The sequence below is a fragment of the Rhinatrema bivittatum genome, chromosome 8 (genome assembly GCF_901001135.1).
Source record: "Rhinatrema bivittatum chromosome 8, aRhiBiv1.1, whole genome shotgun sequence".
Classification (NCBI taxonomy): domain Eukaryota; kingdom Metazoa; phylum Chordata; class Amphibia; order Gymnophiona; family Rhinatrematidae; genus Rhinatrema; species Rhinatrema bivittatum.
Window position 1 is genome coordinate 37315341 of NC_042622.1, and position 23355 is coordinate 37338695.

General features: G+C 43.0%; 1 protein-coding gene across 3 annotated transcripts in view; it reads left to right on the forward strand.

Annotated features, from left to right (window-relative positions):
* PKIG (cAMP-dependent protein kinase inhibitor gamma) overlaps positions 1-22726 on the forward strand; it is a 121863-nt gene extending 99137 nt beyond the window's left edge. For all 3 annotated transcript variants that reach the window (XM_029613195.1, XM_029613194.1, XM_029613193.1), the window contains exons 2-3: positions 17405-17586; positions 21762-22726. In XM_029613195.1, the coding sequence (XP_029469055.1) occupies positions 17439-17586; positions 21762-21841 (228 nt within the window). In that variant the 5' untranslated portion in view covers positions 17405-17438 and the 3' untranslated portion in view covers positions 21842-22726. The remainder of the gene's footprint in view (positions 1-17404; positions 17587-21761) is intronic.
* The last annotated feature ends 629 nt before the right edge of the window (positions 22727-23355 follow it).

The window sequence follows — 23355 nt, forward strand, 5'->3', positions numbered from 1 at the left end:
ATGATCAGAACCTGATCAGGTTCAGGTCATTTTTAACAGGGTAGCACGGAAAAGCACCAGAAAATGTATGCATTTGTATGGTTTTTGGGTTATTTTTTTCACTGCCTTCTTTTGTGTTGTTTTTAGGGAAGGTAATTTTGTAACTCCCTGCAGAGTGGTAAAGTCGATATGTACACTGGACACACAGACTTTAGCAAGGATTTTCAAAACGAACTTATGCATATAAATTTGCTTTGAAAATCCTTCCTTAATTGGCCAGGTATGTGTCGCATTGTCCGGTACAAAGTTACACCTGCTTCAAGCAGGGCGTGACATGTGTGGGCTGACTTACAGGCATAGTTTTGAAAATGCAAAAATGGCTGCAGAAGTTGTATTTTTGCCCCAGCTCTGCTCACCGGACCGCCTACTCCCAGTTCGCATACATTATACACAAAAGCAGGGTACATGGATGCTTTTACATGAACTGGACCTGAGGCTGTTTTGTAACATCCATTTACCAACGTGTTTTGTGTACATAAATGGCTTTGAAAAACAGATCCATAATGGGGAAGGAGGAATCTTCACCAGTTCCTTGCTTTGTTTTCCTGCTTAGGACTTGGTAAAAGATTTTGCTGTTCTGGAGGCAGCCAGTTGTAAGAGAAATGTTTCTTTGGAATGAAGAGTACTCCACTGCTTATTTCTTGTCTGGAGCAGAGCACTGTGCAGTGCATTATTAGATGCCTAGGAGTTAAGAGTTTTCTTGACAGTGTAACTTCCCAGATGTGATTTTTGTTTGTGTTTTACAGGCTAAATCTATATCTAGCTTGCAAAATAAAACAGTAATTCACAGACTCTGCTTTTGAAATTTGTATTCAGCAGGTCGTAGGGCTAACCTAGAAGATAATTTTTGCAGTGCCCAGATAACTGGGAAATAGATTTGTTGAAATTAGAGAATAATGCTAGCTGTAGATATTCTGGTGACGATGAGACTGAAAATGCTGTTAACAATGAGCTTAACAATACAATTAAAATGATCAATTAAAGTTATAGGAATGTTTTGGTGTCAGTTTTACAAATTTTCATGGCTACCCTGCACATTGAACTCAATGCATCTAACAACCTTTTATTGCTGGAGTCTTGCTACTACTTCCTATTTGTCTGTAGAGTTTAGAAATAGTGCACTGCTTTTATGTGAACCCACAACAGAGAACAAATTCTCCATAGCTGTTGTCTTTGTTTTTCTAAGTTCCTCCCCCCCCCCCCCCCCCCCCCACACACACTTAACTTAAGATGCAAATTTAAATGAGTAATAAACTAAGCCTGTAAAAGAAATGATGTATACTTTAGTTAGGGCATTTTTTGTGGTGGTGTTGTTCTTTAAGCACCACCTCCACAGTTCCCCTCAAGCTCTGACAGTAGTAATATTAATAAAAGTTGCAAACTGACCAGCACTCACTGGGGCCCAGCTGTCAGATTTAAGGTTTGGACCAAAAGCCTTGCAAGTGCATTTACTCATACTGTTCAGTAATAGTGGCTCTTTTGTCCATTAAGTTTATTTCCTGTCATTTATGTCAATTATAATTTAGTAAGAACAATCTGTTGGGCTTTTGCCTGAAATTGCCAAATTTCGCATGTAGTGTGGAAAAATTCTCAGAACTTAAAAAAAAATAAAATAAAAATATTCCTGTTTTTGCCCTTACCAGTGCCACCCCAACCCCTCCTCAGATTGCCTTTTTTAGGTGATCAAGTGCCCCTTGGTGCCACAAGGCTAGAGGGGGCCTGCCTTTAGATTGAGGGACTCCCTCCATACCACTATAGTAGCAGCCATTTGCCCTCCTTCCCCAGGGCTGAGTGTGCCACCTCTGCAGAGCAGTGTGGCCTAAGCCACGGGACCTGCTCTGTGCAACTTTTTTGCTTGCATTTTTTTTTCCTGTAGAATGTTTTTCCCTTACAGAAGTTGCAGGAAATTAAATCACTGAGTAAAAGATATGCTATTTCAAATGGACTTACTGGTTTTGTTTGTTTTGGGGGGGGGGGGGGGTTTGCGTCCAAATTATAAATCTAGCCTTGTACAGGCCCTGATGTCATCAATTGCTTACTGTGTGAACCAATCCTGTCCAGTTTTACAAGAGGTCGTTTTGTGCTCTAGACATGGCTGCTGCCAGGGATTCATGAGGACAGCTTTTGGAGTTGGATTTTTAATTGTTAGAAGCTGAGCTGTACTTTTGCAGGGATGCACAATATGCAGCAGATGCCGTTTTCTTGTTAAATGATTGCTCTCCTGGGGCTGTGCAAGCCTAGTCAATGCTATTGTTTTAGGGTTGTCTGTGACATGGAGTAGGAAAGTGAGTCACGTTATGCAGCTGTGCTCATAGGCTTCTCACCAGGGAAGAGGAGCAGTCATTGTCATGTCCTGCAGTGACAAATAGTGCCTTTGCAAGTTTACTTTTGGCAGATGGATAATCGGTAAAGTGCAGTTTTCAGACTTGGCTTTGTGAGTGCAGTTTGGCAAAAAGAAAAATTGGTTCTGGGCTTGTTCTGATGGAAACCCTTGCCTGAAAATTTATTTTCAAGGAAACTCCCTGATGCGTGATAATGGGCGGTTGCTATATATGAGAGAACTCTTTGTGATCCCCTCTTTTAATAGCTGCCAACTTTTATTCTTTAAATGGTTTTATTTTTCTATTTTTTTATTTTTTATTTATGTAATCCTGTATTTCATTTTCAACAATGAACTGTGTCTGTAGCTTTCGTTACAGTAAGTGTCCTCCCCCCAGCGATAAACCCGACCTTCTTTAGCGTTCCCGCTCCTTTAAATGAATACTTATCGGTTCTGCCCGAACTCCTGTGCATCTTATAAGGTCGAAGCTGCCTGCCCGACACCGGCCGTGTTTCGACTGCTTGACTGCTTCAGGGACCATGGAGGAATCTTATTTACTGGCTTACGGTTCAAGCTTCTCCACCGCGTTGTGGTTTAAACACCCTTCAAGTGTTTTTCTATCGCTATATTTAAAAACAATACATAACAGTGATCCATTTACACATTTAAAATCTTTACTCCACCACTTGTGGGATTTCTTATTACTTACAGTTTCTCTTATAACTTTCGTTTCGATGAGAGACGCCTTCATTCTGTTATCCGGTGTCTTTTTTCTTTTCTGGCTTTTTAAACTTCCCCGGACCAATCACCTTCTCCCTAGTCAGAGCGAGGTTGCCTGCACCCTTGGGTGCTACCACAATTTGTTTGTATTCACCATCCAAAACATTTTTGTTGGTTTATATTTCTCTCCAATTTTGTCATTGATTTCTCTCCCACACTATTTCTTGATTGTAAAATATTGTGTTCTCTTAGTCAGTTTACATTAAATAGTGTTATAATTATTCATTTCTTATTCTGTGGACCTGATGGAGAACTACTCCATGACTTACTGTGTCTCAGATGGCTGCTGCCCTGTCTATGCGGGACCTGATCGGGAACCAGTTCCTACCTCCATTACTCTACACTACCGAATTGTAATTGCGCCCTTAGATGTTTTCTTTTTGTTATTCTTCTTCCAATTGCACCCTTAAATGTGTTCTTTTTTTATTCAACAAATTATTATCCTTCTATTGGAACCAAATTCTTTATATACCATATCTTTGTTTCTTGCTTTATGTGTTAACTTACAGAGCAGCTTCTAATCGGATTGATGTCACTGCCTCTATTATTTCACATCGTTTTTCTTTGGGTGGTTGTTGGAGCGATGTGCTGTCCTGTATTCCTCTTATCCATGAATTTTTTTATTTTTTTGGATTTTTTGAACTACCTTAACTAGATACCCCAGGATTCATAAACTAATTCTTGCTATACGGATCTCCTCTCTTCGAACCGACTTTTATGTGCTTAATTTCTAGACTTTAACCGATCACATTTAAGGGTGCAATTGGAAGAAGAATAACAAAAAGAAAACATCTAAGAGCGCAATTACAATTCGGTAGTGTAGAGTAATGGAGGTAGGAACTGGTTCCCGATCAGGTCCCGCATAGACAGGGCAGCAGCCATCTGAGACACAGTAAGTCATGGAGTAGTTCTCCATCAGGTCCACAGAATAAGAAATGAATAATTATAACACTATTTAATGTAAATTGACTTAGAGAACACAATATTTTACAATCAAGAAATAGTGTGGGAGAGAAATAGATGACAAAATTGGAGAGAAATATAAACCAACAAAAATGTTTTGGATGGTGAATACAAACATAAATTGTGGTAGCACCCAAGGGTGCAGGCAACCTCGCTCTGACTAGGGAGAAGGTGATTGGACTGGGGAAGTTTAAAAAGCCAGAAAAGAAAAAAAGACACCGGATAACAGAATGAAGGCGTCTCTCATCGAAACGAAAGTTATAAGAGAAACTGTAAGTAATATGAAATCCCACAAGTGGTCGAGTAAAGATTTTAAATGTGTAAATGGATCACTGTTATGTATTGTTTTTAAATATAGCGATAGAAAAACACTTGAAGGGTGTTTAAACCACAACGCGGTGGAGAAGCTTGAACCGTAAGCCAGTAAATAAGATTCCTCCATGGTCCCTGAAGCAGTCGAAACACGGCCGGTGTTGGGCAGGCAGCTTCGACCTTATAAGAAGCACAGGAGTTCAGGCAGAACCGATAAGTATTCATTTAAAGGAGCGGGAACGCTAAAGAAGGTCGGGTTGACCGCCGGGGGAGGACACTTACTGTAACGAAAGCTACAGATACAGTTCATTGTTGAATATGAAATACAGGATTACATAAATAAAAAATTAAAAAATAGAAAAATAAAACCATTTAAAGAATAAAGTCGGCAGCTATTAAAAGAGGGGATCACAAAGAGTTCTCTCATATATAGCAACCGCACATTACCACGCATCGGGGAGTTTCCTTGATGGTTGGTTGTTTATGTTTATAATAGAAGGAAACAGAGGTTGGGTTGGTGATTGGTGTATACTGAAAATTTATTTTGGCAAAGGATGTTTGTTCCTCACGCAACCATGTCACTTAATAGTCTAAAACCTTATATTGTACTCTTTGCCTTCTATGTGGTCCTGAAACTATTTGGCTTTGTATCATCTCTCTTTTTTGAATACCTTCTTTGTGAACTTTTGGTATCCCTTATAATATGCCATCTCTCCCGACTGACCTTTATGGTTCCATGTCAGTCCTGGTTTATTCCTGTTGCATGCAAGGAGATACGGTCCTGCTTTTGTTAAGGGAAACCAGATCTATTTTAGATCGATGCACCTAATCCTATTTGAATCAGGTCTTGAAAACAGACTTGGTTTTCCACTAAATCTCTTTGTATACAATGAGGTAAAACCAGTATTAGTTCAGCCTGTGTGTAAACTGCTGTGCCAGAGGCCAGTTCTTTGGACTGATGCCTCTTCCACTCAGGCTTCAGGGGCTCGCTAATTGCATTAGTTACGTTGGTAACTGGTTAATGTTAATCGGAATACCTCTCAACCACATAAATCAAAAAAGCAGCTAATCACTCAAATACAATATTATAGAACAGTGTTCCCAAACCTGTCCTGGGGGCCCCCCAGTCAGTCAGGCTTTCAGAATAATCGCAATGAATATACATGAGAGATCTAGAATAGGTAAATGTGAATCTGTTATATACTTTTTCAAATAATAGGACTAGGGGGTACTCCATGAAGTTAGCAAGTAGAACATTTAAAACAAATCGGAGAAAATTCTTTTTCAGTCAGTACAAAATTAAACTCTGGAATTTGTTACCAGAGGATGTGGTTAGTGCAGTTAGTATAGCTGGTTTAAAAAAGGTTTGGATAAGTTCCTAGAGAAGTCCATTAACTGTTATTAATCAAGTTGACTTAGGGAACAGCCACTACTATTACTGGCATTAGTAGCATGGGATCTACTTAATGTTTGGGTACTTGCCAGGTACTTGTAACCGGGATTGGTCCCTGTTGGAAACAGGATGCTGAGCTTGATGGATCCTCAGTCTGACCCAGTATGGCAACTTCTTATGTTCTTACATGAGAGAGATTTGCCTGCACTGCCTCCAGTCATGCAAACCTATCTCATGCATGTTCATTACGGATATTTCCATTTTTAGAGCGTTTAGGTGCATTCATGTCCTTTGATTGATCTTGTGTTTATAGCAATGAGTGCTACAGTGTGATTTGACAGAGGCAAATATCTAATCAGCATTATTTACACACTAGTGGCCAAAGGACCATCTGCAATGCCCATAATATAAAAAACTTTTGCATACCTTTTAGGATCAAAATAGCCTAAGCTTCCAGTGGAGAAAGAGACAATAAGGAGTCTATATAATATATTATATTATATATGATTTAGCACCTTTTTTATTTATGTACTTTTTTCTAGCTGATTCTCTGCGCTTCTTGTATGTTTCTACTCCCAACTACACCTTTTGGTCCCTTTCCAATTCACACCCTTCCCGCTCATGCTTGATTTGGACTTGTGGTTGACCAGTTGATTTGGATAGAGGCAGATCTCCTACATAAAGGTTTTGTATGATTAAGTTTTAAGTCCTTGCTATTATATTTTAAAGCGCTGCGTGAACATGTTGCTGTTTACATAATAAAACAAAGGAATGCAAAATCTGGATGGCAGAAGCAGTCATTTTTCCGTGTAATCACTTCTGTAAAGGGTGGTAGGCAGTTCAGCAATAGAAATAACTTGGGAGGAATGTGTCAAGGCTTCTGACTCCTGATGGGTGTGGTGAGTAGTTCGCCACGCAAACCAATGAATTGTAAGCTCAAAGAGGCCGATGCAATAACGTGCGCACAGGTTTACAAGCGATTGGATGGGTTAGACTAGCACCCGATGCAATAAGGAGATTAGCGCATCCAAAACGTACACCCAAACAAATGTGTAGCCGATAGTGCCCATCACATGTAAATTCCATGTAGATGGGGCTATTGGCTATTACCCCCGATGAAGAAAATCGCTGGGCACCCAACGCACACTTTTTAACGCAGTAAATTCAACTCCAGCGCCGGAGGTGGCGTAAAGTCAATCCACGAGTGAAGGGCTCATGAAAAATTAAAAAATATAGTCCTCTGTGATTTTTTCCTACCTAGTATTGTTGTGGCACTTAAATTTGCTGCTTGTGGTGTTGAAAAATAAATGAATATTGTCTTGATTTAAAAAAAATGTAGACACCCATATCAGGGGACGCTTAGCTATGGGCGTCTATTTTATGCAGCCCCTCATTTAAATACTGCATCAGGCGCCCAGGGGATGTGGCTGCGTGTGTGTTAGGAAAACGGGCGCACAATACGAGCACCCGTTTTCAACATATACTTATCGCATCAGCCCCAGAGCCTGAGATGAATCAGCTGAGAAAAGGTGGTGGTGAGTTAAAAAAAAAAAAAATACAGTTTGCTAGTTTTTTGTTTGCCTGTAGCCCCATTTCATTTCCTGCTGTGCTATCATTCCTGCTTGTACCATCTACTATGTTCCTGGCTGTGCTTGATACCACCCCCCCCCCTCCCCCCATCAGTGCAGGCTTAGAGCTTAGAAATGAGGGCTCTCGTGGGTGGAAAGGGGATTGCCCCTCTGTGGCCCCCTTATAGAGGGCCACATGAGAATAATATTTAGAAGGCCTCATGTAACCCCCTGTGTGAGAGATTGTTTGAGGTGATTTTGTTTTTAAGTGTGTATTGAGGAAATGATTGTTTTTTAAAATGGGTTTAAATGTATTTCATTGTGTCTTTTTGATATTGTGTAATTTTACTGTATGCTGTTATTGTTTCCTAGTTGTTATGCTAATATTGTAATGCTTGTAAATCTCTCTGAGCCTTGGTGAGACGAGCAGGGTATAAATGAAAAATAGAAGAGAAGAGAATTATTGAAGCATGTTTAGTAGGCTTTGTGTGCATATTAATAGGAAATCAGAGATCACATCTCTCCACTCTCTTCTGGGTTTTGCAGACTTGATATTTCATGTTGTGACAGCAGCTGAGCAGTTTCACTCACAACTATGATGCAAAACGGTCCCTTTCCAGTCCCAGCTACAGAATGAGTGCTGGCTTTTCTTACATGGCAATTTGCATGTCGTCAACTGCAGTGTGGGGAAGTGAATTTGTGTATTTAAATCCTGGCTAGCATCTGCAGCTCATTTTTTATTGTTATCTATGTTGATGCTGGATTTTATGCTCATCTGATTCAGCTGCGTAAGAATTATCAGGGGCCCTGTCCCGAGAGCACCTTTGGACACGAGGCTTTGAATGACAAGATCCCTGTAATAAAATAAAAATTGTGCCACTACTGGCAGAAAGCAAAGGCAAGATGGCAACAATGTCTTCAGTAAATTAAGTGCTTTTCAAATTGAGATCACTGCCTCTCATCCCCGCGATTACGCTCCACTTAGAAAATGTACTAGATTTACGGTCTTAGAAGACGCTCAGTTCCTCCTTTATATTAAATGATTATGCAACATCTCCATGGTGCTTCGGTCTTGTTTTCCAGTTTCTTTCCTTTTTTTTTTTTTTTTTCCCCAAAGACAGAAAATATTTACAAGTAATTGTGGATGGGTTGAGGGAACTGCTTGATAGTTCCATGAAGAACTTGAGAAAATTTAAAAGCAGACAAATCATTTGAAGTACTTAAACAGGATCAAATTCGCAGTGGGCATAGCAGTAAGAATCCAGTGGTGTGTAACTATGGCCTTCAAGATAGGCAGTCACGTGGTTAGGGCAGCAGCAGACCGGAGGTTTCTACGGGGAAGGTCTGGGTGAAGAGTCACGCTTTAGCTTTTTTTTCTGAAAGTGAGGTAGCAGGGCTTAAGGCGCAAAGTTAGAGATATCTTGTTCCAAACATTTGGTGCGGAGCAGCTGAAGGCTTGGAGGTCTGGCAGAGGCCAGGGGAGGCGCGGAAAGAAGGGCCTGGCAGGATTGGCCTTCTCTTGTGGGGGGGGGTGTAAGAACGAAGAAGCTGAGAGAGATTCTTTGGGGCTTTGCTGCTGCACCTCCCCTCATGAGAGTTATGACACAGCAACCACCCCAGAGTTAGACCTCCTGCCCGCTGCCCCAGCCTCTTGGAAAGCAAACCTCATTGAAAGTCCCCTTTTTGTTTCATTCCTGAGGAGAATAGCATTTAACATTTTTGAAAGCTCCCCCTACTTAGCCACTGCCAACATTTATGAATTCAAGTAAATCAAACAGCTATAGTGCTAGTCCTTATGTAAAACCACCCATCCCAGCATCATACAGAGACATATAAGGCAGGAATAAGGTTGAACAGGTGAGGAATGGACTCCGTGAAAGAGATGTTTGAAAGCAAACGCTGTGATCAGAGTATACATCTTTTAGTGCAAAACACTGAAAAAAGTATATATTAGGGGCAAAGAAGTAAGAAAAAACAATTGATGAAAGTTATTGACAAACTGATTGTAATGGAAGTGGATCCTTGTTACTGTGGTGTGGTTGGCAGGCCTAGATGTTAGATGAGATGGGCCTAGGGAGTTCGCTCCCTAGGCCCATACTGACAGCTGGCGAACATACTGTATGGCGAGACTGGTCATGAGCTTAACCTATACAAGGCCCCTCTCCCTCAGGTTCTGGGGGCTGGCAGGACTTAGATGAAAGTCTCGCAGGATATAACGAGGTAGAGAGTCTGGGGCCAGGCAAGGATCAGAAGCAAGCAACAAACAAATAGTCAAGGTCCAAGCAAAGGTCGGTGGCAGACAGCAAGCAGGAATAGTCGATGTCCAGGCAAGGGTCAGGTCCTGAAGTCAGTCAGAGGTGAAGAGAGGAGTGAGACAAAGGGGAATGACGAGACAGGACAGGCTGGAGGAGACAAGGCAAGCCAGGGCTGAACTGGAGAGATGAGGCAGGCAAGTCTGGGATGAGACTATGCTGAGGCAACATGTACTGCAGTGCAGGAAACCCGTTGCTGAGGCATCAATGGAGTGCTGGGCTGGCACTTAAATAGGGAACCTGCTGATGTTATCAGGAGGCGCTCTGGCGGGCTTTCCCACCATGTGGTCTGTAAAGGAGGGGGCACACGGTAGCGGCAGCGTCCGCTCTGCAAAGGAGCAGGTATGGCGTCTGAGGGGCCTGTCGGTGTTCCCGGGTGAATGCGGTCAGTTACAGGGCCTTCCCATGACCGGACAGTGTAACACTGATGTTTTAGAAGACTCAAGCTAGTCCTGCACCTTTAAGAAGGCATGGTAAAAATAAATTTAATATCCAGTCCTAAATCCTTGCTCAGCAGGAGCATCTAGATGAATTTGCTTCTCTTAATCAGAAAAATATGTGCACATGTATTGTACACATGGCAACAGACACACAAAGGAGTTGAATAATCACAAGTTTGAAACTTTTGAGTAGTCCCAGTCATCAATGCTTTCATTTGCAGGTTTGGGCTCCAGGCCTATCATTTAAATCAGTGGTTCCCAACCATTTTTGTTTTGTGGCACATCTGGCACAGGGTTCATTTCATTGTGGCACACCACCAGCTTCCCCATCAACACTTTCTCTTTTCTTCCCTCTCCCCCACTCTGCTAGCATCATCATCTTCTTCTACCTTTTTCCTTCTCCCACAGTCCCTGGCATAATCATCAGCTTTCCTCTCCCTCCACGTCTCCTTTGCACTCACCCCCCCCCCCCCCCCCCCCAAATCATCTAACATCATCTTACCTCTCCCTTCTCCTCACTCCTGACAAAATTATCACTTCCTTAGCGTTCGGATAGGTCAGTCCCAACAAGTGGGTTATGCACCTCTGCCAGCAGATGGAGACGGAGCAAAAGCTGACAGCACGGCTATATAGTCCCGTCCCGACATCAGCCTGCCAGTATTCTCCATCTCCAGCAGATGGTGGACATGCATTTCCCTTCGGGGGAAAGCTTGTGAGGAAAAAAAGAGAAAGAAGCTGTCTATGTAACACCGCTCGCCTCCTGAGGTGACACCGTGTGGTCCCTCCCTCAGTAGAGTGCCTCAGTCTGGTAGCCTTGACTGGTGTGGACCTAAATTCCAATTAGCAGTTGCAGGCCGAGAGAGGCTCAGAAGTGAAGGCTTTAGCCCTCTTCCCCCATATCCAGAACCCATTCCTGCTCTCAGCCAGAGAGGGCTAAGCTCAGGTAAAAGTTTTTAACAAAAAAAAAAAAAAGTCAGCAACAGGAAGACAGCAAGAGAAGTGTCTGTTTCCTCTGCATTTGGCTGTCCCGCTCATGTCTCGTGAGGTGAGGAGAGAATGCAGGCACAGCAGATTGAGCAGCCGTTTGGTTAGGCCTTGCTTCCATGCCTCTCCCATTTTGGCGCATGATAGGCTGTGAGGTACTTTGCACACTTTTTTGCTGCAGACTGCGTGCGCTTGTGTGGGTGCACCCATTCTCGCTTGTAATTTGGGCGTTCTTCCTTCTGGATGCATATCTTTTGTGCCCAGTTTATCCATCACTTCTGGGCATCTGGTTTGGGCATCCATTAGGAAGAGCGGCCTAGGCACGTGGACTTGGACACACATTTTTTATGCAACTATATTAGGTTCACTTTTACGTGTGGGAAAGCTAGGTGCAAGCCTTCAGTGGGCTGTACGCTTACAGCATGGCGCCCGCGGCAAAGAAACCAAAGCTACTATCTGTGCTGCCTGTCAACTGGAGATTTCTTTAAGCTTGTGTTAGCGCTGTCTGGATGCTCGGGGAGATTTGCTTCCTTTTGATTTTGCCAGGAATGGTCCATTTCCTCGGTCTGAGGGGAGTGGGACCAAGGGAGACACTGCTGGGGTGTCTCCTCCCCTGATTGGACCACAGATCGAGTGCTCAGGGGACACTGGCTCATAGAATGTCAGGTTCGGGCCTATGAGGCATGAAATGGACCCGGCCTCCTTTTTCCTGGGTGGAATTCTTCCAGGGATTTCAGACATTTCTACAGGGCCAGTCTGTTGAAGCGGCAGTTCCTACTAAGATAGGACCAGGCACTCCAAGTGCTCCTTCATCTGTCTCCATGGTCAAGCGCTGTAGTGCAGTGCAGTCTGACAGAGCTTGAATGCAGGTGGATCAGGATGATAATGATGATGGTGGGAGCTCTCCTCGAGAGGAAGGGGATATTTCTCCAGATTTGGAGACATATAGAACTCTTCTATGTTTCTTTCAGAGAATTCAGTTGCCAGGTCTGATATCTCAGACCCTGAAGACCCTCAGAGTGGCTGGGTCTAACTCCTTGGGAGTATAGAAGAAGGATCCTATTTTGGTCACCCTGCGCAAGTCTTTTTGTTTCTTTCCCCTCTTGGATGCAATCCAGGAGTTGATTGATCTGGATTGGAATGTGCCAGAAGCATCCTTTAAAGAAGGACGCGTCTTAGCAGCTTTATACCCCTTAGATCCACAGACCTGAGAGCAGTTGCGTTAACCTAAGGTGGGTGCCTTGATGTGTTATGTCACGAAATGTACCACCATTCTGGTAGAGGGAGGTGCGGCTCTGAGCAGTGACAATGAACTTGAAAATAGCTTCTTGTTGCACCTTGGTAGCTTGGGCTACCTTGCGGCTTTGTCAAGAGTCTGGTGGCATTAGGTCCAATTTAGGTCCTATGGTAGAATCGGGGACCGCCTTCTTGGCTGATGCGGGCTGTTACTTGGTATGCATAGCCGCCAAAGGAGCTGCTTCAGTTATTTCAGCCAGGCAACAGCTATGGCTGTGCAACTGGGCCGCAGATGGTTTTTCAAAGTCCAATCTAAGCTTCCTTTCAAAGGCTCATTTTTATTTGGCAGTGAATTGTGTGAATTGGAAAAAATGGCAAGTAAATGGGGAAAGACCCAGGTCTCGTGTTTGCTGGAGGATAAGAATCCAGTTTCCTGGACTTCTTGGGCGAGTGGCTACTCTTGAGACTACTGGCGTTTTCGGCCTTATAGGGGAGGTTTTTTCCGTTGAGGCTTCTGGTACCTTTGTGGGATCTTAAATTGGTCCTCGAGTTCTTGGCAGGTCCGACTTGTCGACTGCTGCATACTCTTTCCTTGTAGCTATTTACTTTGAAGACAGTTTTTCTGGTAACAATCTGTTCTACATTATGGGTCTCTGAACTGCAGGCTGTTTCTTGCCATGAGCCTTTTCTCCATATGACTCCAGTTGTGGTTAAACTTCAGACTATGTCTTCCTTTTTGCCTAAATGGTTTTGGATTTTCATTTGAATCAATCCATTTTTCTGTCTGCCTTGGAGAGAGATGAAATGGAGTACGGCCTTTTACATTTCTTGGATGTCCAGCATCATTTACGGCAGTACTTGGAGGTGACTAAGATTATTTGGAAGTCTGATTGCTTATTTGTACTCCGTGGTGGAGGTAAGCAGGGAGCACCAGTGCCACAGGCAACGATTGACCGTTGGGTTAAGGAGGTCATTATGGCAGCTTATGTGACTGCTGAAGTTGCCTTACCAAAGCAGATTAGACCGCATTCCACGAGGGCTCAGGCAGTATGGTGGGCGGAGCTTCGTTTGTTGTCACCTGATGAAGTTTGCCGTGGCGACATGGTCATCTTTGCACACATTCTCCAAGCATTACTGCTTGGATGTTAGGGCTAAGAAGGATGCTGCTTTTGCACGAATGGTTTTGACTGGACTGCTGGCAGTCTCCCACCCTTTTCGGGATTAGTTTTGTACATCCCACTTGTTAGGATTTACCTACCCGAATGCTAAGGAAGGAGAATTACTACTTACCTGATAATTTCCTTTCCTTTAGTGAAGGGTAGGTCAATTCCAGACCCGCCCTTGGCTGCCAGATTTGGATTTTGTGGTTAAACGTCTTAGGGTGAACAAGGCAGAGTATGATTCCTGCTTCTTTGATAACTGGTAAGTGGCTTCTCTAGTCCTTAGTTAGCTAGATATGTTCCTCCTTTTGGCTGAGCTCAGTGTTTCTGTTGATTGAGAAATTTGAATGGTTGCCTTTTGCTAATAGTTTGGCTTTTCCAAAGAATACTGGCAGGCTGATGTCAGGGCAGGACTATATAGCTGCGGTCAGCTTTTACTCCATCTCCATCTGCTGCCAAAGGTGTATAACCCAATCATTGGATTGACCTACCCTTCACTGAAGCAAAGGAAATTATCAGGTAAGAAGTAACTTCTCCTTTCCCTCTCCCTCCACCTCTTTCCTTACCCCCTGACATCATCATTACCTTCCCTCTCATGCCACCTCTCCCCCCACTCCTAGCATCATCATCACCTTCCTTCTCATTCCATCTCTGCCCCTCACCTGCTGGCATCATTATTATCACTACTTTCTCTCTCCCTCCATTCCTCTCCTCCCCACCCCTAGGTATCATCACTTCTTTTCCCACTATCTCCACCCCCTGGCATCACCTTCCCTCTCCCTCACTTTCTGGTATCATCACCTTCCTCCACTCCTCACTCCTTTGTATTATCATCTTCCCTCTCCCCAACACCCTGGCATCATGACTTTTCCTGTTCCCCCCCATCTCCCTAGCATCATCACCTTCCTTTCTCTTTCCTCTCCCTGCCACACCCTATGGCACATTTAACTGTTCCTTCCCTCCCCCTCCCCATATCCTGTACCTGACTTATCTATTGCTGCTTCTTCCGCCTCTATCGACAGCAGGTCTGAAGAGGAGAGCCAATAGAAAGGAAAGCAGGAGCAGCTGCAGATAAGAGCTGCTCTCTGATCCCTGCTGGCAGGAGGACATCCTGGAGGCCAGGATGGAAAGGGAAAATGAAGATTGCAGCGATGGTACACCTGACCTTCAGCGATGGCACACCAGCTTAAATTACATACAGAAGTCTTACACTAAATGAAATTGACATCTGTTGTTAACTTAGAGACCTATTTACAAAAGACATTAACATGCTAATGTGGTTAGTGCAGTTAGTGTGTAGCTGGGTTTAAAAAAGGATTGGATAAGTTCTTGGAGGAGAAGTCCATTACCTGCTATTAATTAAGTTGACTTAGAGAATAGCCACTGCTATTACTAGCAACAGTAACATGGAACAGGCTTAGTGTTTGGGTACTTGCCAGGTTCTTATGGCCTGGATTGGCCACTGTTGGAAACAGGATGCTGGGCTTGATGGACTCTTGGTCTGACCCAGTATGGCATGTTCTTATGTGCATTGTTAGTAAATAGGTCCCCTTGAAATTAATGAAAGACACATTTATAGGCAAATTTTAACATGGCTTAATAAATCAGCCCCCTAGTACCAAATGTTCTTTAAATTGATCATACATTATCTCATACACATTGATTGGTTCTTGTTGACTCTGTCATAAACAATATCGCACAGTAGAAACCAATCAGTGGATCTGGTATATCAAGGAATTTCTGAGGGTACAAGAGGCCTTGAATGATGTTATTTGTAAACTGCTACAAACACAGACTTTTTCAGATTTAGGGACATTGCAGGTGAGCAACTTGAAGAATCTCAATTGTACCAACTCAAGAATAATCATGGCTGATACTATTTTTACCTTAGGAACGTGACACAGTGCATGGCGAGTATGACTTTCTGTTCAAAGGCGGTAAATAAATGCTAGTGTTAGCAAGCAATACTACTGCATTACATGCCACTACATATTGGAGCAAAGAATGTGCAGAATCATTATTCCGTTGCTTATAGCAACATAGCTTGTTCGTTAATGAACTGCGTGATGGAGATAAATGGTGTTTTATTTTCCATCAAAGCACACCATAAATATTCAAAGAATAAAATGAACGGCAAAATGTAAATTGCACAAAATTCAGCAGTTGGAGCTCAGTGAATTAGAACTTGTAAGTACTGTTTGGTAAGAGCAACCAAAAAAAATATGATGGAGAGAGTCATATTGGATTTAAATAATAATGCTTTTATTGAGCAGTAATATTTTAAGTCTATTAAGATGAATTTCAGCATGTTCAGAGTTAGCATCATAATAGATTAACCAGGCTATACCCTAGTTTCGTGTGGTCTAACCCCTTGGTTTTATCATCTTTTGAATTTATGAGGTCTGATAGTGCTAACCTTTGGTTACTGTAGGGGCCCTACTTTTTAGACCATTCCTATTCACCATCTTGTTGATTGCTCCACTGGTCTCCTTTTATAGTTTGGGATGCCAGTGCTTTGCTTTAGCAATAGCTCTGCATTGCCATCTGGTGGAAACAGGGGCTATAGCTCTTCCCTACCACTCATAGCTGTTCCTAGGTCAGCTTTATTTTACTTCAGGAAATGTGACCGATGGATAATAGGGATAGTGAGATTTTATCTTTGCATTTCTACCCCAGTAGGGAGGGGGACACTGTGAAACTACGCAAGCTCCCAGAAAGTCTTTACAGTGTAGACTGCTGCAAAGTTCCCCATCTCTGCAGGCATTTTCCAGGGAATTCCTGCCCTTTACACGGGGCTACCTGTGGGCCACAGCAACCTAGAACATGTGTCTGAATATTGATAGCAAACTAAGAATAGTGTGTGTAGCCAGTATATTTGCAGGACTACATAAAATCAGCAGCAGTAATGTAAATTACCAGCAGGATGACAGTAAGCCATACACAAACCCCCATGTGCTTTTCTGGAACATATTTGTTACAGAACGTAATATGGGACGTATGATGCTCACCTTTTTTTTTTCTTGAATCCAAGTCTTGTGCAGCTGTCCCACATCACATCCTCAGATTCTTTTAATTTGTTGACAATTTTTAGCTAAATGTGTTTTGCTTTTAAGGTAAAAAGGTTCATTGTTTTATAGTAAACTATAAATTATGTTAAGAAATTTCAGTACAGTCCCATATAATTTTCTAGTAAACACAAAAGGCCTCATAAATTACAAAGAGAATAATATTAGAATTTGTTGGTAAAAACTGTTGACCGGTAAGTTAACCAGCGGTAGTAGCCTTGGCTACTACTGAGTATGTACTCTACCGTTTTTAAAGCCTTTTTGGTGTACTGCCAACTTAAGTACAGATTTTCCCTATCCTGCTCTTTCTGGGATTGACATTGGGAGAGAATTTGTGAATTAAGTTATACAATGAAGGAATTTTACGTGCATTTACAAAACTAAAAATACCAAAATCCGGAAACATTGTTTAGAGATAAAAGAAATAAAGCAAAAATGAATTAAACAGTACAGTACACACTCAGTAGTAGCAAAAAAGCAAGGCTACCACCGCTGGTTAACTTATTTACCAACAAATTCTAATATTATCCTCTCTATTGTCATTTATGCCATATAATTTTTTTTCAAATGAGTCTCAATCACATTTGATTTCAGTTTCAAATACATTTATTCAAGTAGGTTTGAAATTCTATTTGTAAATTTCAGGAATTTTGAAAACATCTGGTAATTAAGAAGGGGAGAAGTTTAATTAGAATAAGTTTACAGATTTCCAAGGCCAAAAGTGTTGTTTTCAGTGCACAAATGAAATTTCCAACTTGTGAGTCTGTACGTAAACAAATGCCCAAGGAGGATTGGTGAGTTGTGTTGAAATGCTTTACTTCTTCCTTCTCAGGAGTTCTTACAATTTCTGATATGAAATCAAAGTAATGGAGGTCGAGTCTGCATACTCTGATTTTATCACGTGTGATCGAACTGGTCGAAGGAACGCCGTCCCGGACATCAAAGGAGACTCAAATTCCAGTAGCGTGCGAGAGCTGGCGGGTGACATGGGAGACCTTTCCATCCAAGGGGCCGGTTAGTAGCTCAAATGCCACTTTATTTAGAAACTCAGAACATTTAATAGTTTGAAAATTATCAGATGCATGCATGGTGTTCTTCATGATCCAGCATTAAGAAAAAATATTTATTGTGTCTAATCCTGGTTCTATGTGTTTGTGTGTTTCTCAGTGATTGGTGCTAGCCTCTTCTTTTCTAGCTCATAGTTATGCAAAAGCTTCTGCACCTCTAGACATCTTTGTCGTGGCACTATGATGGCATGGCAGCTTTATGGCTCACTATGTAGAGGAGGGTACTCAAAGGAAGCAGTTGCGTACTGGCGCCATATCAACTGCTTAGACTGAACCAGTCTAAGATATTCTTAGAGCTTCCATTGTTAGGTTTTTATAAATGCTTATAAATTATATTTAGGGGTTCTTTGTGGATACAAAAATCAGTGTTCTTATGGCACAGATACTATTGCTGGATATTTTTTGCAGTTGAATTAGATATATACAGCGCTAGTGCACAAATGTATATACTGTTCCCCTAGTAAGCAGCACCAGCACTCATATTGCTCAGCTACCAGCACATACCACCCCACCACACACCTTTCTCCCACAACCCAGGGTTCACTACCCTCTCTGTGCACCAGGCTGTGCTTAACTGTCTCCCCACCCCTGTCCCTACCACTCTCAAGCTCCCTACCCTTGCTCATTCTTACTACCAACTCAGATACTCACCGTTGGGAACTGCTATGGAGTGAAGCTGGCAGGAAGAGAATGGAGGCCCCTCAGCTGCTTAAAACTTGTGCAGCTGAGGAGTGATCAGCCCAGAAACGGAGTTGATGATCCAGGAGTTTATCCAATCAACACCTGCTTTATTAATGTGTTTGTGGTGGAGGTGTTCATCAAACATAAGCCCTACTTACCCTGTAGCTTGTAATGTATCTTTTCTTAGAAACATGGAAGTGTAAGTCCATAGCGGTGAGGAAGTAAAATGAGGTCTGACTAAGCTATTGACAGGGAGCCAGTTGGCAACCCAGTCAGATACAGAGCAGAACTTTAGTTTGCTAGCTGCCTGTTTGTTTATTTTTACTGACAAGGCTAGTCTAGGCCTCTTCCCCTCCCCTATGCTCAGGGGATCTCTGAGGGAGTGATGAGAATTGTAAGGGCTACATCACTTGGATGAATGAGCAGACTCGATGAGCTAAATGGCCTTTTTCTGCTGTAATGTTTCTATGATTTTCTGAGCCCAGTGCATGCAGTGGGGTAAAACTAGGACTGGATTCACCTGTCAGGAGAAAAAGCTTGCTGGTTTACTTGGGAGTATCTGGAATTTGACACCAGAAGGCACAATATTGTTGTGATATTCTAGGCTCCATGAAAGCATTATCGATCAGCCCCCATTACATTTTCAAAGATCAAGAATTTTAAAATCCGGGATTGGCTATGGCTAACATTTAACTGTTACCGTATACTAGAAGGAACATAAGAAATGTCAGATTGGTCAGACCAAGGTCCAAGCCCAGCATCCCGTCTGACAGTGACCAAGCCAGGTCACACGTGCTTAGCAGAGCCCTCAGAGTAGATCTAATGCCTGTTACTTACGCCCACAGATAGCCATAGCTTTGTTTAGTCTACATGGGTAGTGTGTTATGGACTTTTCTTCTGTGAATTTGTCCAAACCTCTCTTAAACCCACTATGCTAGTTGCTTTGATCTCATCCTCTGGTATCAGATTCCATAGCTTGCACTCATTGATAAAGTACATTCTGAAATCTGTTTTGAATCAGCTGGTTGTTAGTTTCAGGGAGTGTCCCCTTGTTTTAGTATTAGTTGAAAGGTTAAAGGATGGTCATTTATTTACCTGTTCCATTTTTTGTCAAGGATCCCTACCCATCGCCTATCCTGCAATCACACAGGTCTATCCAGTAACGAGCGGTAGGAAGAGCTGCGTTAGTGCCCGGCGCACCCGTGGTTGCCGCACGCACAGTGCAGCTCACCTACCGCTCGATCCTGTATGTAAATAGCTTGCAAATGCAAGCTGCGTCTAAGAAGCGTCCGTGAAGCGTTAGGCCCGCGCAACCCATTTTACTGCATAGAGCGCCTATACAGTATCCTGGGTGCGCGGGCCTAACGCTTCACGGCCACGCTGGTATCTGTCATTTCAAATGACAGATACCAGGAAGTCGGGATTGCCAGTCCCCTCTCCCCTCCGCCAGAAGCAGGGCGCAAAAAGCAGCCTTGCTCCGGGAGGAGGTAAAAAAGGGACTGGCAGTGTAAAGCGGCGAAGCGACTTACTTTTTGCAGCCCCCTCCGGACATCGGACGACCTCTCCTGCCTCCGGCTGCTCGTGAAGATGGACGCCTGCACGGCCGCTGAAGACGTGACATCACATGCCGTGACGCCAAACGTCGTGACGTCACGTCTTCAGCAGCCGTGCAGGCGTCCATCTTCACGAGCAGCCGGAGGCAGGAGAGGTCGTCCGATGTCCGGAGGGGGCTGCAAAAAGTAAGTCGCTTCGCCGCTTTACACTGCCAGTCCCTTTTTACCTCCTCCCGGAGCAAGGCTGCTTTTCGCGCCCTGCTTCGGGAGGAGGGGAGAGGGGACTGGCACGGGGGAAGCCACGATGTCCGGAGGGGGGCTGCAAAAGTAAGTCGCCGAGCGTAGGATTGCCTGTTCTCTCCTCTCTCTCTCTCTCTTGCAACTCTTTTTCGCTTTTTTTTTTTGCTTCGGGACGCGGCCAGGGCAGGTGGGCGGGGGCTGGGGGAAAGCTTGCCACCTACCCGTACCCCTGCCTCTAACGCAGGGGTAAGGGTAGGCGGTAAGTTAGCAGGTTAAACGCGCGGCAAAACAGCAGGGTAAAATAGCGATAGTCGGGGCGCGGGTTACTGAATGCTAGGGAATAGCTAATTCGCTCGTTTACATGCAATATACATGCCGCGTGCGGAAGGGGTTGCCCGGGGATTTTAGGACGCGGTAAGGGTAGGTTAAAGGGGGTTGTGGATCACAGGAAGGGCTAACGCGGCCAGAAAGTGAGTAGAACGCAGGTTAGGAGCGGGGTAACCGCGGCCGCACTTTACTGGATAGACCTGACAGTGCTTTTTAAAATAAGCATTTTATAATGATGAATCTCTTAAATCACACACAGGCCGATGGTTAACCCGTGGTTGGACATACGTCCACAACCCCTTATACTATAAAAGGATTAGTGCATCTAAAACACCCATCCAATCCCTCACAAAGCTAATAGTCTCCTCAACATGCATTTGCATGTGATGAGTGCTATTAGCTATTCTCCCCGATACAAAAAAAGTGCACCTGACACATTTTTACCCTTAGAAATTAATGCCTGCCCAGAGCAGGTGGGAGGAGCCCAAAGAGTACAGAAAAGCAGAAAATATTGCTTTTCTGTACTTCCTCTGCCTTAATATCATGGCACTATTAAGTCTGAGGAACAAAAAGGAGAACCTTAAAAAAAAAAAAAAAAAAAAAGAGTCAGGCTCAGACAAGGGACCCTCAATTGATGAGCGTCCATTTTCCTAACCTGTGGCTGTGCTTCTAAAATTAAGTATCTGTGTTCCTAACCCACTGACAGCCACCTCACCTAGGTGCCTGCTGCTGAGGAGGTGCTAGAGAGCACACAATCTCTCCTTGTGCCTCCTTTTCAGTGCAGCAGCAGCAGCTAAGCAGAGCAAGCACACAATCATGAGCCCCCGTTCTCCCCATGCCAATATTGCATCAGCCTGACAGTGACCACATTAGTGAATACCTTACCTGTGACTGCCCCCAAGGTTATGTGACAGGCATTACTTGGAAATCTTGCTGCTGGGATTAGCATGGGTATCAGAGCAACTCATCAGCTCTGTACAGGGGCAGCAAAGGAATAGACCACCTCGAAGACTTGACCTTGCCTTTCTGGCCAAGAGCAAACAGGTTTAAATGGGGATACTATGCCAGACCTGATACCTTACGATTATGGTGAAAGGCAGACCATGCAACACCTTGAAGACTGCCCATTATTGGAGGATGGCCCCCTGTATGATATAAAATCTTGCTGTGTCCAACTTGCAAGCATTGAAGTATGCTTGTCAGTAGAAAAAAAATTGTGACTGAAGTAGATGGATCCAAGAAGAGGACTGACGATGCAGCCTTGTACTATTAAATTAACATTTTATGCTCATCTACTAAACTATTGTTTATATTTTTCTAGATAGCCAAGCAAGTACAGCTGCAACTGACAACAAGCCTGGAGAGACACCAGATGGGCAAGATGATCACTCAGCATCCTGAGTTCTGCTGGCCTCCTGCAGGTTAAACAGGAAGGGATAAGACTTGAAGTAATGATATCTATTACTTACAGAAATCTGATTGAGCAAAGGAAGGAGGCGTTCTCACCTTTCAAATGCATCCAGTATGAACACTGTGCACGTCTCTGCAGACAATCTTAACACCTCAAAAGAACTCTATAACGTTACAATATATGAGAGACCGAGAACACTTTCATATGGTCCATATCCTTAACACATTACTTTGCAAGAAAATGGGCAGCTTCAAAACGCACCTGGGCAGCAGCTTTCTGCTCCAAAATAATATGCAATTTTGGTAATAAAGCATTCATAGAACATCACACTACACCTCACACAGGTACATTTTCTTTGAAAGTGTAAAGTGTTTGTTCTGCATTCTCTAGGTTAAAGTACAGAACATTTTCTTTTTTTTCTATATTTACAGCCACTTTGCATGAGTGGGAGATTTTACTCGTCTTTTTAAATAGGCTGCTGTGTGCATTAGTTCCAGCAGTAAGAAAGCAGGAGCTGCCAGGTTCTGCCATGGTACTCTCAGCATTGTTTGAGCACTGCCGGAGTGGATCAGAACACACCAAATGCAACACCCCAATCCAGGGCTCTCCCCCTATTTTTTTTTTCTTATAAATACTGTATACTGCCAAATGCAATTACTGTTTAATTTCTTTTTCAAAGCTCGATTATTTAAAAATATTGTGCTCTTGTGTTAGTCTGTATTTTGTTTAGTTTTTCTGTGAAACACATGCTGGTTCTTCCAAATTCTTGATGTATTTATTACGGTAGGGTTCACCTTCATACATAAAAGTTTTGCATTAAGGATGTTTTAAACTATGAGCTTGTTTTTACAATATGAATAATAAGAGGAAATTTACTTTTGTGTATGCGTATATTGATTTGGCAAATGACTGAGTATTCAATTTCTTATTGAGAGAAGATGTACTGTATAGTGTATGAATAGACCATATCAGCAAAATGGTAGGCAACACTTGTTACTATTGCTATTAATCAAGCTGTTTGGTGCTTCATTTGCGTGTTTTTGTCCATCAGGATTGAGACCTTGGTTAGTGCTGACATTCAGCTGTGCTCCAGGTCTAATCCATGGTGATGTGTACAAGTTAGCAAACAAAGCAATGCAAATGAAGAACTTAAAAAAATCTCTCCTGTCTCTAATAAAAAATGACTCTTTTCATATTAGTTATAATATCTCAGCTGTTGGCCATTTTCTACCAGCTGATAATCTTCATCGCTGCAGGAAACTTTCGAACCTGATCAAAAACCTCTCTCTTTTCATCCCCAAAGCTAGTCTGTCAGACAAACTTCAGCGATGCACATGGGGAACTGGATCCCAGCCACCAAAGAACGTGGTCTGATTGGCCATAATCACTGCAGGGAGGATATTAAATAAATGCTTCTGCAGTAATTTTAACTTGAGAGAGACTATGATAAAATGAATATTAGAAAATAAACTTAAAAGGTGTGGTTATAAAGGTGTGCATGAGA